We start from the raw sequence: 16,008 nt of genomic DNA, 5'->3' as shown, positions 1-16,008 counted from the left end.
GGAGGTGGCGGCATGAGTAATTGTTTGTGTATGTTTTGGGGAATGTTGTATTTAGCATTGGTGAGTGAGGTGAAGTGAATTCGGGTAGACGATAAAATGTGGCGACCTGCGCTAGTGGTCGCGAGCCTTGCGTATTGGGCTGTTAAATGGGCTTCACGGATTTCACATAGGGTATTTATGACACCTGTCTGGTGGAGTAGTGCGTTAGAGGTATTGATTCCAATGCCTAGCGCCTATTCGTAAACTCTGAGGAGGAGGGTGTTGACCGATTCCTCCTCTGCTAATTTAAGGTGAAGGTAAGGAAGGGTATAAGTGATTTTACTAATTACAAAATCTTGTATTACACGAAGTAACTCTGACTCTCGGAGCCCTCCATTTTCCCCTGAGATTCTTCCTATCATTCTTATGGTGTTTTCAATGGTATTGCGTAAAGCTTCGAGTGTGTACGTATTAAGTCGGTTGTTTTGGATAATTAAACCTAGCACACGAATGCGTGATACTGTAGGATCGAGGCACCCATTTATGTGAACTTCGATCATTGGAACGTGTTTGTTCCGACGATGAGTTGGTAGAAGGAGTAACACTGATTTAGTTGGGGTACAATAGTGATTCATCTGAGATGTTAGTGCTGCTATTGTATCTACAGCTGTTTGTAGGGTGTCTTGAATGTGTCCATCTGAGCCTCCTTTCACCTATAAGGGGATATCATCAGCATAGATGGAGAAGTTCGTCACGGATACGTTGAAGAGCATTGGGTATAGGTAGCATAGCCAGGTTAAAAAGGATTGGAGAGAGAACTGACCCTTGAGGTGTTCCGAAGCTGCCTAGTGTATAGGATGAGGAATGTTCTGGTTTTAATGTTAATGTAGCTGTGCGGTCTGTGAGGAAGCTTTTGATGTAAGAGTAGATTTTAGCGCCACAAGAAATGCAGTTCAGGCCAGCATATATAGCTGAGTGGGCTACGTTATTGAATGCTCCATGTATGCCTAGACCAAAGATTGCCTGAGTATCCTCGCTCTGGTTAGGAGTTATGATGTCGTGTTGAAGGCGAAGCATCGCCTCTTGCGCGGAAAGTGAGGGCCTAAAACCAATCATTTCTGGAGGCAGTCGTCCATTATTCTCCTCGTGTCTCTGGAGGCGTGCAAGCACAACATGCTCCATAGTCTTTCCGAGACACGATGTTAAGGAAATGGTCCTCATATTTTCTACTAAGGGAGCTTTGTTAGGTTTAGGTATAAATATGACTCTGGCATCTTTACACGAAGGTGGAAGGGTGCCCGTGTCAAACCAGTCGTTAAAGTACTCGGTCAAAGCTTTAATAGAAATAGGGTCAAGATTTTTAAGTAATTTGTTGTTAACGCGGTCAGGACCTGAAGCCGATGTGGTACGGAGTGTTGCGAGGGCGTGCCCAGCTTTCGCTTCCTTTATCGGCGCATATAATGACTCATTAGGTTTCCCTGTGTAAGATCATATAGAATCCTTACGTAATTGAGGTAAATGCAACGTGCGGAGGTTATCGAAGAGCTAGCTGTCCTAAATGGTTACTGTGCTTGTGTAACAGTTTAGTGATAGCGTGAGAGTGTCGTGCGCGAGAAGTTCTGGGGTCTAGCAGATGTCTAAGAAGTTGCCACGTTCGTTTATTACTGAGGTGGTCATGCATTTCTTCATATAGCTGACCCCATTGTTGTGCCGCCAATTGAGTCGTTCATCGCTCGATTTGTTGGTCTAGCTTCGCTATCCTAATGCGGAGTTTCCTGTTGTGGCGCTGGTGTTTTCATCGTCGCAGAAGTGACTGTTTTGCTTCCCACATATGGAGAAGCTTGGAGTCGAGAGTAGTTATCGGGGTTTCGGGGGGTAGAGTTTTCGTGGGAATTTGAACATCTTTTTGAAGGTGTTGAGTCCACTCGGTAAGGTCTACAATACGTGAGGGGGCGGTGCTGTTGCGGGTCTCTCTAAATTTGTCCCATTCTGTGAGCATCAGTGGTTTAGGTGCAATGGGTCTGTGTTTTAGTTGTAAAGTAATGCTAATAATGTAATGATCACTGCCAAGATTAGTTTGGGTGTTACTCCCAACCATTGTGGGGGCATTGTGAGTGAGGGTAAGATCGGGGGATGTATCTTTGTTGACACTGTTCCCCAAACGAGTAGGCTCCTCTGGGTTGTTGTGCAGTGTAAAACGATGTGCCTGAATATGGGACCAGAGGGCTCTACCTTTCGGTGTAGATGCGGTGTAACCCCACGCTGGTTGGGAGGCGTTGAAATCCCCCACTATGAGGAGGGTGTGTTTGCCTGCCGAGGATGTAGCTCGGGCAAATAGGAAATCGAAGCGGTGCCTTCGCTCTTGTGGTCTACTATATACGTTGAGAATGTATAAGATTGATGAGTTAAGTTTATCAGGTAGTATTTGGAGAAATTTGTGCTCAATGTCGATGTCAGCCAATTTTGAATAGGTAACTGTAAGGTACTTCTGAGTTAAGACAGCAGTGTTTGGTTTAGTATCAGCCGGGTTTTGATGCGTTCTATAACCTGGCAGCTGCGCTACACCATTTGTTTCTTGTAACGCAATGATTGGGGGAGGGGTAGTTTTAATTTGATGTACTGCAGAAGGTTTGCCTTTTTTCGGCGAAACCCCCTGCAGCTTCATTGCCATACGCAAAGTTCAGTGCGGTTACGAGCAGCCATTTTCGCTAAGTCGATTTGGCTTAGGTTGGGCAAGCTCTGGATGGTTAGCGTGGACCGTGTCGATCCACTGCGTGACTCTATCTAGGGTTTGTTGCATCGGTAACATGGCTTGTTGAATCGAGGCCACGGACTCATGTAGCTTCTGCAAGGAAGCTGTGGAGAAGGTAATAAAATTGTCTAGTTTTTCGTTAAGTTTGGTTACTTTTTCTTTCTCTCTGTCAACCTTCTCTTGTTTTGCTTCGACTTGTTCTACTCGCTCATCGAATGACAGTGTGGGAGTCGAGACTTTTCGTTTTTGCGTAGGTGGTTGAGCGGGGTGCATAGCTATAGGGGTAGTTGAGAGAGGAGCTGGTGCTGGTGAGATAGGTGTAGGGGTGAAAGATGAGGCGGGGTGGTGTGGGGAGGTAGATGGTTGTTTGAAGGACTGAACCTCTAGGCGTAGTTTTGCATTTTCTGCCCTCAATTTAGCCATCTTATCCTGCAATAGTTTGAGCTGCTTTTGAATGGAGCTTTCAGGGGAGGCTACATCAGACCAGCTCACCTCGTGTCCAGGGCCAGTCCGAGGGCTGGAGTCTTGAATGCTTTTGTTGCGGCTTCGGCTGTGGCTGCGACTTTTTCGGCTTTGCCGTCTTGTAATACTGGGTGAGCGTCCTCTAGGGGCATTCTTGAAAGATGGGCTTGGTTCGAGGAATGGAGCTGCATCTTGCTGGAAAGTTGAGGGTGCGTGCTTTGGTTTGGGCTTTTGGAGCTGTGGGCACTGGGGCGAGCCGGTGGGGTGGTCACTGTTGCACACCACACACTTAGGTTCACATTCGTGACCAAGGAGTGGTTTCGGAATGCCAAACATTGGACATAAAGACTGAGGGGCGCCTGGGCATACGTCTGGTCTGTGGCCAAGCTTGCGGCAGAGATTACAGGCTTCCGTCTTATGACGATAGGGTACGCATCTGGTGATGCCACCCTGATAACTTATGTAGAAAGGCATGCGCGTACCTCTGAAGGTGACCAAGATGGACGTTGTGGAATCCATGCGACGTTAAGTCAGGATGAGGCCTAGTCTGTCATAGTCCAATAGACTTGACAAGATGATTTCAGATGTGTGTTCCAAAGGAATATTACGGATGGTCGCTCGGCAGGTATCCGATGAATCGGTAATGTGGGGGACCACTTCAAAGCTGCGCTCGTCCATCTTGATGGATTTGATACGGTGGTATGCTTCGGTGCGTGCTGAGTCCGGTGTGCTTGTGAGCAGAATGTTGCTTACGGAGTTGATGCGGTATTGATCATGTAGAGAGCTTGTGAGCGCTGCCGCTGTTAGGACGGAATGGATGAGCTTCGGAAGTGGAGTGTCAGCACAGCTGAGGCCTCCACGTATTCGCAGAACTATTTTGTAGTCGTCCGCTGGAAGCGGAGGGGGTCTGGGGGCATTGCGACGAGTCGATGGGAGAGCTTTCTGTGACTCTTCTTGCGAAGTGTTGATATCAGGCGTCGATTTCTTCGGGGATCGGCACTGCTTCCGCCATGGGCTGCTCACAAATGATCTTCTTCCAGGCCACACTGTTATGGACCGTACACTCTTGGCTGCCTGGCTTTTTCCCGCTGCACTTCGACGAGCCACCACCGCTTAGTCCGGTCCTGCTCGGATCCCCGCCGGGTCTGGATGCATCCGCTTCCAACGCCTGGCAACCCGGATTGGGCATGTTTACCGGTGACGCAAGCGGAGCAAAGCATAAATTGGAGCCAGCCGCCAACACCATCGGGCACGGCACTGCTTCCGCCATGGGCTGCTCACAAATGATCTTCTTCCAGGCCACACTGTTATGGACCGTACACTCTTGGCTGCCTGGCTTTTTCCCGCTGCACTTCGACGAGCCACCACCGCTTAGTCCGGTCCTGCTCGGATCCCCGCCGGGTCTGGATGCATCCGCTTCCAACGCCTGGCAACCCGGATTGGGCATGTTTACCGGTGACGCAAGCGGAGCAAAGCATAAATTGGAGCCAGCTTCAACACCATCGGGCACGGCACTGCTTCCGCCATGGGCTGCTCACAAATGATCTTCTTCCAGGTTAGTTACTTGAACCATGCCATGTGTTACAAAACGAACAATTACTGCCTTATTGCGGTGTCGTGCCCATTAGAGTTGTCTTGCGTTAAAAAGCATATCTTGAGTTGTTCATTATGCATATCTTCTTCCCTTGTTCACTTGCTGCTCTTGCTGGCGGGCGATGTTGAATCGAACCCCGGCCCGATGAGTAAGGCAGAGGGTGTTGCCTTCGAATCGGCTTTGGGGGCAATTGAGAAACTGCGTACTGAAGTCTGTTTTGCTTGAACTTCAGGGTATTAAGGCGGAACAAGCAACTACTAATGGAAAAATCCAGACTCTTATAGCGAAAGTAACTGCTCTTGAAACCGGTGCAATCGATCCAGCTTCCCCTGAAGTAGTTCCTTCTCAAAATGCCTTGCATGATATCTCAAGTCAGCTACAACAAATAACTTCCAGATGCGACGAGGCAGAAAACAGATTAAGACGTTCTAACGTGATATTTTTCGGTTTAGAGGATGACGAAAAAGAAAATTGGGCAGCGTCTGAAGAAAAGGTCATCAAATTCTGCGCAGAAAAACTCAAACTTGCCACTACAAGTGTGCAGTATGAACGTGTACACCGCCTGGGCAAATTTTCTATTGGAAAAAAACGGCCCATTATAGCAAAATTATCTTCATTCAGGGACAAACAGAGCATCTTGTCTGCAGCTCGTAAGCTTAAGGGAACAACTTTTTTGATTGGGGAAGACTTTGCGCCATCAACACGTGTGGCCAGAAGAAAGTTGGTCGCTTTTGCCAGATCATTTGACAAGCCGTACAAGTTGGTCCTTGACAAGCTTCACTTAGATAAGAAGGTATATGTGTATGATGCCGTTAATGACACAGTTGCTCAATCTTCCAGATAGCTAGATGTAAGCTTAAACTCACACGCGCCGCATCTCGTGCCCCAAGCAGCCTTTCCACTCTCGGTCGCGTACACGAACATCCGAAGCTTGTTACACAAACGTGACACGTTTTGTTCTTTTCTTGATGATAGCGATTCAGATATAGTCGTACTAACGGAGACATGGTTGAATCCAGATATAAGAGATAACGAAGTCCTACCTCACAACGACCTTTACAAAATTTATAGGAACGACCGCGTAAATAGGCGCGGTGGCGGCGTACTCCTTGCTATTAAGAAAACGCTTCATTCGCATTGGATCGATTCGAAATCTTCCGTCGAAATTGTATGGGCAGCTTTGTCTATGTCATCTAGTGTGGTATTAATTGGGGCTTGTTACCGCGCACCAGATTCTGATCATTCCTTTTTGGGGGACTTGCGTAATAGCATCTCTCATGCCATTCAGTCATGCCCATCTAACCATGTATATCTTCTTGGCGACTTTAATTTTCCTCTTATCGACTGGGAACACATGTCATCCTCATGTCAAGCGTCTTTAGAACTAATAAATCTAACGTTGGATTTCAACCTGTTCCAAGTTGTCAAAGAACCCACCCGTGCTTCCAATATCCTGGACTTGGTATTCACCAACGCTCCTGACACAATACTTTCAATTTCAAATGTGAGCGGTTTTAGTGACCATAACCTCCTCCAACTTAATTTAAGCATCCCGAAGCCCGTATCTGGCAAAACAACAAAACGAATTCGCGATTACAATAGAGGAAATTACGCTGCCATTAACACAGAACTAGAACAATTTTTTTTAAAGAGTTACAACCTACTTTCATTTGTCGATCCGTAAATGAAAACTGGGTACTCTACAGAGATAAATTAACAGCGCTAGTCGATCAGAATGTTCCCTTAGTGTCCATAACCAACGATAAATTAAGCCCCTGGTTCAGCAAGTCCCTTAGCAAACTGCGAAACAAGAAGAAACGGTTGTACAACAGGGCTAAACGCTTGCGCACTGATGGGGCATGGCAGGCATACAGACACTGTTTGAAAACCTACTGCTCAGCAATAACCTCAGCTAAACATAAATATTACTCGCAAGACCTACCTTCCCTGCTTCAGTCTAATCCCAAAAAATTTTGGCGAACTATATCTCCGGTCAGAGATACTAACACTATTACTTTACATGGAACTGACAAAATACCTATTCCTATCGCCGATTGTCCCTCTGTTTTCAACAGTTTCTTCTCATCTGTTTTCACTCAGGAAGATTCTTCCAATGTGCCTACTTTTCCTGAACTTGACGCCGCCTATATGGAACCCATTACTGTCACTGTTGGAGGCATTGGATCACTCATTGACAACCTAAAATTATCCACATCAGCCGGTATTGACAACATTAATTCCAAGATACTAAAGAACACCCTCCCCATATCAAGCAAAATATTATGCCAAATTTTTGACCAATCTCTAACATCTTGCATGCTACCGGACGACTGGTTAATAGGAAAGATAAAACCAATTCACAAAACTGGAGATGTTCACTCGCCTGACAACTATCGACCCATATCTTCAACTTGCATTTGCTGCAAAATGCTTGAGCACATAATCAGTTCACACGTGTACAATCACCTCGAGACGAACAATTTTTTCTTTCCTAATCAGCATGGTTTTAGAAAGGGATTTTCGTGTGACACACAACCTTTTGAATTCACCACCGATTTACACTCAAACATGAACAGCAACCTTCAAACGGACTGTATCTTTCTTGACTTTTCTAAAGCCTTTGATCGTGTGCCCCATTGCCGACTAATCTCTAAGCTATCTGCTCTACGACTTGATTCTCTAACATTAACCTGGATTCGAAACTTCATTTCTTTTCGACAGCAGTTCACTGTTGTTAACAATATTGCGTCCCCTTTTTCTTCTGTTAGTTCGGGCGTACCGCAAGGCAGCGTCCTTGGGCCCTTACTATTTTTAATCTACATTAATGACTTACCTTCCGAGATTACTTCTTGCATGCGTCTATTTGCCGATGATTGTATATTATACCGTTCTATAAACTCCAGTAATGACCACTTAACCATTCAAGCAGATCTCAACCATATTTGTAACTGGTGCGACAAGTGGCTTATGAAACTGAACTTAACAAAATGCGAGGTAATGTCTTTCACCCGTAAACACGTAAACTCGGAATTTTCCTATTACTTGAACAATACCATGCTTTCCCACACTTCTTCCTACAAATACCTAGGTGTTGTTCTCACAGAGAATCTTTCATGGGCCTCACATATCGAGTCTACCTGTGCCAAAGCATCACGTTCACTGGGCTACCTACGCCGCAACTTGAGAAATTCCCCAACTAATATTCGAAAACTAGCCTTTCTTACCTTTATTCTGCCAATATTAGAATTCGCCTCAGCAATTTGGTCTCCTCATCAAAACTACTTGATTATTATGGTAGAAAGGATTCAAAATAGAGGTGCCCGCTTCATATCACGATACTACGACATCACGTCAAACATAACGCAAATTAAATCAGACCTTCAGCTGCCGTCATTGGATAGCCTCGCAGTATTGCTCTTCTCTGTCTGTTCCAGAAATATATTACCTCTAATAAACGAACGCGGCTTCAGCTTCAAACACCTCACTCTTTTTCACGCAGATTGCATAATCAGTTCAGCTTCATGCGCATATACGGGTCAACTAATGCATTCAATTCATCACCACTACCTCGGGCCGTTCGTCTTTGGAATGACCTCCCTGATTGCATAGCCTCCATATCTAATCCCGATACATTTCGCCGTCAGCTACTCACTCTGTTCACCATGTGACCCTGTTTTTGTATTCTGAGTGCATTGCGTAACGGTGCTTTATATTCCCCTTGTCTTTTATTTTAAAATGTATCCCTCTGTCGCCATGTTCATATCAACAAGTGCTGTATTCCATCAACTTTATCTCGCCCTGTATAGCCTAAAATGTGATCTCGTTTATATATATATATATATATATATAGTTTTTCGTTGTTTTTGCACTGATCCTGCCTGTAAACGTTACCTGTCTGTACCATTCCGATTCCTCCCCCCCTTACCCAATGCCCTGTTCTGGGGCCTGTAAGGTTTTTTTTGAATAAAGAATAAAGGATGAAGCGGGCTTTCTGGCCTTGGCATACACTTGACGCCAGCTGCCTTCATCACCGTCGAGAGCTTCGGCGGAGGGAAGCTGCTCTCCCTCTGTTTCGTGAATGACCATGTTGGTAGGCCTAGCCGGTAGGCCTAGCCGGTAGGCCCACTGAGGTAGTCGAACGCTGCCAAAACGTCGATCTTCGTGGATGCCAACTGCAAGGCACTCTCTTGAAATCACTTCAGATGATGCGGTTGATTCCGCAGAAAGCTTCACATTTGTTCAAGTTGCCATTGCATGACTTAAACAGTCAGAAACAGGAGTTTTGCCGTAGCGCTTGCGAAACGCGGCTGCTCCCGGTGGCGTCTATGGCGCGTCTTGCTACCGTTGACGTTGTCATGGCGTCTCGCACACCGTTTCACAGAGAGAGAATAACGGAAACAGAGCGAACGTGCTTTATGCTGCACCGTGACCCCACCGCTGCCTATCGGCGTACGCTTAAAGGGGTCATGAAACGCTCACTCTAAAGCGACAATGCGAAGCCACCGGCGTCGACACGCACTAACTCGGTGACGTCATCGAAAGTAATTGTTTGTCTATCAAGGAACGTGAAACTTTTCGGTACTTGCGAGTGCGTGCAACTGGGACGCTCATCAGCGTCTTTGTCATACGCAATCAGCGCTAACTTGAACTCTGACGTCATATTAAGCAGCGTCCTTGTGGGATGCGGATCGTGTATGGCAGACGCCGATGAGCGCCTTTTGCGCGTGCTCGATATGCCGTAGAGTTCCAGGTTTTTCGATAGGCAAAGCTTCTATGCAGGTCCACTCGGGCTGATCATACAGTTAGCGCATGTGGCTGCCGTTGGTGCCGCATTGTCGTTGTAAAGCGACCATTTCATGACCCCTTTAAATAGACAGGTAGAGAGGTAGTTTTATGCAATGATTTGTTGCGCCGCACCTGTGAAGGAAAGCGCACACTTGTACGGAAGAAGAAAATGAGGGAAAGTTACGCATGCGCACTGTGGGTGCGTACATCGCAGAACGGACACTGCTCTGAGCATAAGAGGTTCTTGCATCTAAAAGCAGACCTGTCTAGCAACTCATTCAGTTGTACTAAGACTGGGATTGGTAGACGAGAAAAAAAAATGGTTCGAAGCTTGATGCGAAAACCCAATTTTTCTCGCTGAAAATGGTCACGAATCTAATAACGATCCATCAAAGTGATCCCAAAGCAATAATCAGTACCATAGTTCTAAACAAAAGAAGCATAGTCGCTTCTACAAAATTCTTGCGTTTTAGTACAGATACGATAGGCATTTATGTTCACAAGGTAATTTCCGGAGCACCCATCAAAATTGTAATTGATTGATTAACACTTGAAATCATAAGCAATCAATCAACCATAGTCTACATGAATGAATACCAGTTTATCATTTAAAATTATTGAGGTGTTTAGAATAAATTGTGGATGTTTTAAAGCATTATGGTACGTACTGTACGACTCTACTAGCCCTGCTGTCCCGGTTTGGTCAACTTAAATCTAGTATATGTTTAGAACGAAGGTTGAACAATTTAGAGTACGATGTATTCCACTACGGGAGAGCAATACGCTGCCCCAGTACCTAAATACACGGATTATGAGGACGTCGTGCACTGCACACGTGTTTTGAAAGGATGGTTGATGATTTAGAATACTTGGTACTCCACTGAGGGAGAGCTGAAAGTCGTCCCATGGGCCTCACACTTGACGAGGCCACATCGAATAAAATAACGTGTCTTTAGAAAAAATGTTTAACAATTTCGAGTACTTCGTTTTCAACTATGGGAGAGCACTGAGCCATCCCGCTAAAAGCCTTGGATGTTTGTTATAGGAGGCGAAGCTCCTTATCGACGCAGCAAGGATTCACAAATTGACTGCCAACAAATCTGTGAGCGAGTGCCCTATCCTTAGCCACATATTACGACCACGTAAACGCATCGAGTATGTTGCATTTCGGGCATTTTATTTTTGTGAAGTCAAACAGTTCTGGACTTCTGGCACGCCCCAAGTCGACTTCAAATGTTCTTGAACGAATGGTTTTTATATTGTCATCGAAATATTTTGACGATTGCTTTTAAAAAACATTCGTTTGCATTCAGGAATTCTAGTACACTATCTGTCCTAGGATACGCACTAACTGTAGGGCGAAACTCACGAATGGGTGCTGCAGTAGTAGTCGTAGTACAAAACTTTATTATGTACATATAAACCAGACAGGCTAGAACTCCAGTGCCCCGAGGAATACAGGCACTTTCACTGTATACAAACATGGCCCCTTGATGACATCTGGTTTTATCCACCGATATAACAAAATAGCATCGATGGGCCAGAAGAGCTTTGGAAAATAGCCCGCTGATTTTTATGCTTTGATTTCTTTATTTGACAAAATATATAGAAAACTAAATGTTCTTTTGAGTTACGTAACAATGATGAGAGATTCTCTTGAACTTTACGCACGTTCATTTTATCTGAAAAATTCGAGAGAGACATTTCTTATATTTAAAAGGAACTTGAAAACGTGCTTTCCGTTTCTACATTAGGAGCTGTTAAGTGACGGGACCGGAAGTTTTCTGGGGTACAATGACTGGGACCTTGAAGCCAACTTTACAAGGTGAAGACCTTAGTCTGTCCGGCAGGGTGGTGCCCCCATAGACGTATGTACTAGTATCAGGACACTGGAAAGGGGTAGCTATGCGGGTACTTGTATTTGTGAACATACACGAGAAAATGAAGTCTAGAAAGAGTCGTCAAGTGATTGAGTGAACCTCTTCAAGCCAGACGACAGTCGCTCGAAAATTCTGAGGAGTGCTAGACAGCGGCTTAGATGTATACACAGCCTTGGTTCCAAATAACGAGAGTATTTTAACGAAGAACCGTGTATATAATGAAGAACGTTATATTCAACAAGTCGACTTTTACGGCCACTCTATTATAGCAAGCTTTGAAGGCACTTTCACACCTCCGAAAGCCTGACTTCATTGACAGCTTAACCAGTTCAAGGTTCACAGTGGTGCCCTACGTCACTACGTTGATCACATCGACGGACACAAGCGGATTCATGTTATATTAGGATCACTGCAACATGAGGTTCTTCAAGCATTTACGATGATTCTATCGCCGGTCATCTAGGTTACCTCAAAACGTACGAGAAAATATGAAGTCGCTGAACTTGGCCTGACCTCCCTTCAACTTTTGCTAAATATGTTGCCTGTTGTGTCCATTGTCAACGCCGCAAGGGACCCAACACAGATCCTTTCAGCTTCCTGCAACCTCTTCCTTGTCCCGCTTTGAGTTTAAAAGTCATCGGGATAGACTTGAACGGCCCTCTTCCCGTAATTCCGTCAACGGGAATCGTCAGATTGTAATGGGTGAGGACCATTTGACCCGCTACGTGGAAACAGCCTAGCTACAAGTTAAAACTACCAATGAAGCCGCTGATATTTTTTTTGAGTGACATATGTCTACGCCGCAGAACTCCGTGAGTTATGCTCAGCGACGGTGCCAAAGTCTTCTTTTCTTCTATTTTAGCTAAGGTTCTGTGCACCACCGGCACCATTCACAAGTAAACTGCTACTTACTATCCGCTGACACACGGAAAAGGCAGAGTTTAATTCTGGCCGCAATGGCGGCGAAAAAATAGAGACAAGCAGATTCACTTTGAACGCCTGGAGGTCGACATCTTCCTCAATCCTTTAACACGGCGTTCCTCATATTGTCTTAGGACGTAAAGCCCCAATGACTGCCATGTTCGGCTGGGCCATTCGAGAATACATATAATTTCCCGGAAAATGCGAGGTGTATTAACCGACTAACCTTTCCCGAAGTCGGCCGCTTTGTCGAAGCCGTACTGACTCGACAGGCTTCGCAAATGTTCGGATCGGCGGATGCCTGCTGTTTCTTGGAACTTGCTTCGGTTTTGCTGGTCGTGCTTTGCGTGGCCTGCTTGGCGGTTGACGTGCGGCTGATATTGCTGCGATTGAGGTCGGCCGGGTGCCGTGAAGTCTGCGTAGTATAGGCCATGTATGGTTGAAATTCTTAGGCATGATGTGGTGGTGGTTGCTGGTAGTATCAATGCGTTACCTCTATAAAAGACATGCACAGGGCTACCATTCGAATATCTGTCAAATATCTGTTACACCCGGATCTCGTGCAAAAAGTTTTCACTATATATATAATGTTAGATAATGAGTACATAGAATCGCAACGTTGACCGGACACTGCTCTCTCTCTCTCTCAAGTATTGAGAAACACCGGTGCAGAAGGTAACCAGTGTGCGTAGGACTAAATTCAACCTGATTTTATTCTAACGTGTTGCTCTAGCTCATAGCAACCTCCAAACCTTGGAATTGGCCACCAGTTCCAGGCCAGTCTTGCGTGGACGTGCACGCGAGTGTGGACAGCCTTCCGCCGCCTTTATGGAAGCCCTTGAAGGCAGCCGGTTCGGCATCCGGGTCGCCGTGGAACTCGAACGCGACACGTGGCTCATATGCTTCGACCCGCTCACGTTCGAAGCTTGAAGCCGAGCCGAAGACGCAGACACACCTCCGACGCTGGCCTTGCTACTCTTGCGGTGTTCGGCTGGCCTTTGGTGCTGGAAAATCCCATGAAAATGTGACGTAAGCACAAAGCAGGCAATTCTGTATAGCGTCAGTTTCGGCCTAATCTTATTATTCAGGTGGCACGCACTTTGGTCTCACGCTTGAGAGTATAATAAACTAAGAGTAGTGTTCCAACAGCATGAAGTTAGGCATCGACGACAACGTCCTGTTGTTGCCTGTAGTAGAAGTTGTTATGTCGCGTTATAACTGGGCCTGATTTTTCGCAGTCTTTAAATACGAAAGCCTTGTCTAGCTAATTGACCCCCTGTGCAAAATACAGAGTGAAACAAAGTGGCACGAAATTCCACCTTATAGACGTAATTGACGACGTCATTTTCTGACGTCGTCATGCGACATCAGAGTAGCGCACAGAGATCACGGAAATTCGGAATGCTTTGGTGGTGTCACGATAACGTGATGACGTGAGCATTTGACATCATCGCTTGCCATTGTCGCTTTTTTAAAGGTGAGACAATCCTGGAGTTTTTGAAACATCATGCATGTGAGGTAGAGGAATCTTCTGGAAAGGGGGTGGAGATGGAACAATACAATCGAATGTGAGCGCCACATCCGTGTTACGGTTCGTTGTGTCACGCAATAAAACTGATTTACACTAAAGTAACACAGTGACTTGGCTTATAGTGATGAGCTGTACTCTGAGACTCATAAGGTCGTATGTTTTACCATCATAAGTTCAGTTTTCTAGTGGAAATTCAAGTTCGAGGTTTCATTTTAGAAATTTCACGCGGAGATCTCTGCACGTCACGTGACTTATTTCAAAGTGTACTTTTTGGATTTTCGGAACATTGGCTCTGTGCATTTTTGTAAAACTTCGTATATGGACTCCGGGGCATCAGTTTCTCCAGGGTAATGAGGCTGCACATGCAGTAGCCTACCGCTTACTACCCGGGAAGCACCCAGTCGCCCTTATAGACCAGAACGTCCCACACATTTAACACGGTTCCGAGAAATCAAATAACGCAGCAATGAGCGCCGCCGCTTTCATCCCGCACCAGCGAAGGAACTCTCGGAAAGGGAGGAGCACGTCCTGCGGTGCCTCAAGGCAAACGCGCTGTTCTGTCCAGCCATACTAAAAAAATTGGCTCCGTACCTGCATGTTACACTGCAAATGTCGTCGAAAGACGATAGTCTTGCGTCTGGAGAGAGTGAAAAAAAAACGTTTATTTGTTGTTCTGCGCAAGAAAATCGGTGAATGGTATTCTGGAGGCGCTGCGTCAGAATTCTTCGAGCGTGCAGCGGAGGCGAACGAGCGCATCAAGTTACGTCACACGTGAGACATGAGCGCTATCCAGCAGTTATATTGTAAAACGAAGCACGCGGCGTGCGTGCCCGTCTTGGAGGCGATAAGGTGTAGAAGGCAACGCGACGGGTAGTTCTCCAACTAAAGTATCGTCTTTATTATTACAACCAAAAATAAGTGGGTTGTGCCAGTACTGTGGTGAAGTGGCCAACACTTACCACATAGTCGGGGCTTGCCAAATGAGCTCAGCTCCAATCACCAACCCCATCAGAGAGGACTGAGAGACGACCCTGCTCAATAGCTCCCCACTTGAGAAATAGTGAACTCTCATTGATCGGGCTCGGGTTTTGGCTTCGACTAATGAGGTCCCAGACTAGGGCTGTCGACTAGCCCGGTGGGGATGGGCTATTTGAAACTGGCAACTTATATGTAGTTTTTACCCTCCTCCTAGGTATTTATTTCCCCCTCTCTCCCCGTTGATGACACTGTACTTCATTTTTACCAATTAGCAACTACTTACGACCAAGTAGACACCACCAAAATCTATGACGTCATGGATTTTGTTGCGGGTATCTCATTGAGGCGTCTCCACCGCACCCGCTTTCGCATTTTGGACGTTTTCGCGCTTATCTAGTGTCTTCTCGTCATATAAGTGGTGTTTACCGGGAATGTTGAATTGTTCTTTACAAGTACGAAAAAAATTATTTTTCTCTTTAGCATGCCTTTTAATACATTAGCAAGCGTGGAACACACTTTTGCCTTCAGGTGCTACAGAATATAACACATTGCTGCTAAATTTAAATAGAAGTGCTGTTAGGTACCGGTGGCACGCCACCTAGCAGCAATGGTACTAGTGTTGCTTTGTTGTGTATCACTGCATGAGTGTACGATGAGCAAGAATGGCATGTCATGACAAGAATATCATTACTTGAGCGGCTTGTACACCGCCTGCTCCAGGTATCATGTAGTCTGATGTTGGAACCAGAGGCTCGGAGATGTTGTCATAACGTTAGCATGCGTACACTCCGGTCTGCATTTCTGAGCGCGTGGTGACCCGTCGACGCACTGTTTGCGCGACGTTCCACATTACGAGCCGGTGACTCGCCGATGTTCTCGGGGTTTGTGGCGAACCTCTCGTATCCTACCACAAAATTGCTCAGCACTATCGCCTCGCGCGTCTAATAGAGCCTCCGCTGCAACCCAACCACACAAAACCACAGGACTTGTGGTTTAGTGTGGACCGACCGACCGACCGACCGACCGACCGACCGACCGACCGACCGACCGACCGACCGACCGACCGACCGACCGACCGACCGACCGACCGACCGACCGACCGACCGACCGACCGACCGACCGACCG

The 16,008-nt window shown here is 46.1% G+C and overlaps 1 protein-coding gene across 1 annotated transcript in view; it reads right to left on the bottom strand.

Moving 5' to 3' along the window:
* The window catches only part of LOC119164812 (uncharacterized), an 82,711-nt gene that overhangs the window by 19,492 nt on the left and 47,211 nt on the right, over positions 1-16,008 (bottom strand). Inside the window, exons 8-9 of the mRNA XM_075874470.1 lie at positions 13,126-13,377; positions 12,600-12,788 (exon numbers count right to left, since the gene is read on the bottom strand). Of these exons, the coding sequence (XP_075730585.1) occupies positions 12,600-12,788; positions 13,126-13,377 (441 nt within the window). The remainder of the gene's footprint in view (positions 1-12,599; positions 12,789-13,125; positions 13,378-16,008) is intronic.

Source organism: Rhipicephalus microplus, chromosome 9, assembly GCF_043290135.1.
Source record: "Rhipicephalus microplus isolate Deutch F79 chromosome 9, USDA_Rmic, whole genome shotgun sequence".
Classification (NCBI taxonomy): Eukaryota; Metazoa; Arthropoda; class Arachnida; order Ixodida; family Ixodidae; genus Rhipicephalus; species Rhipicephalus microplus.
Note: the sequence above shows the minus strand (reverse complement) of the source record. Positions and strands in the feature narration are given on the sequence as shown.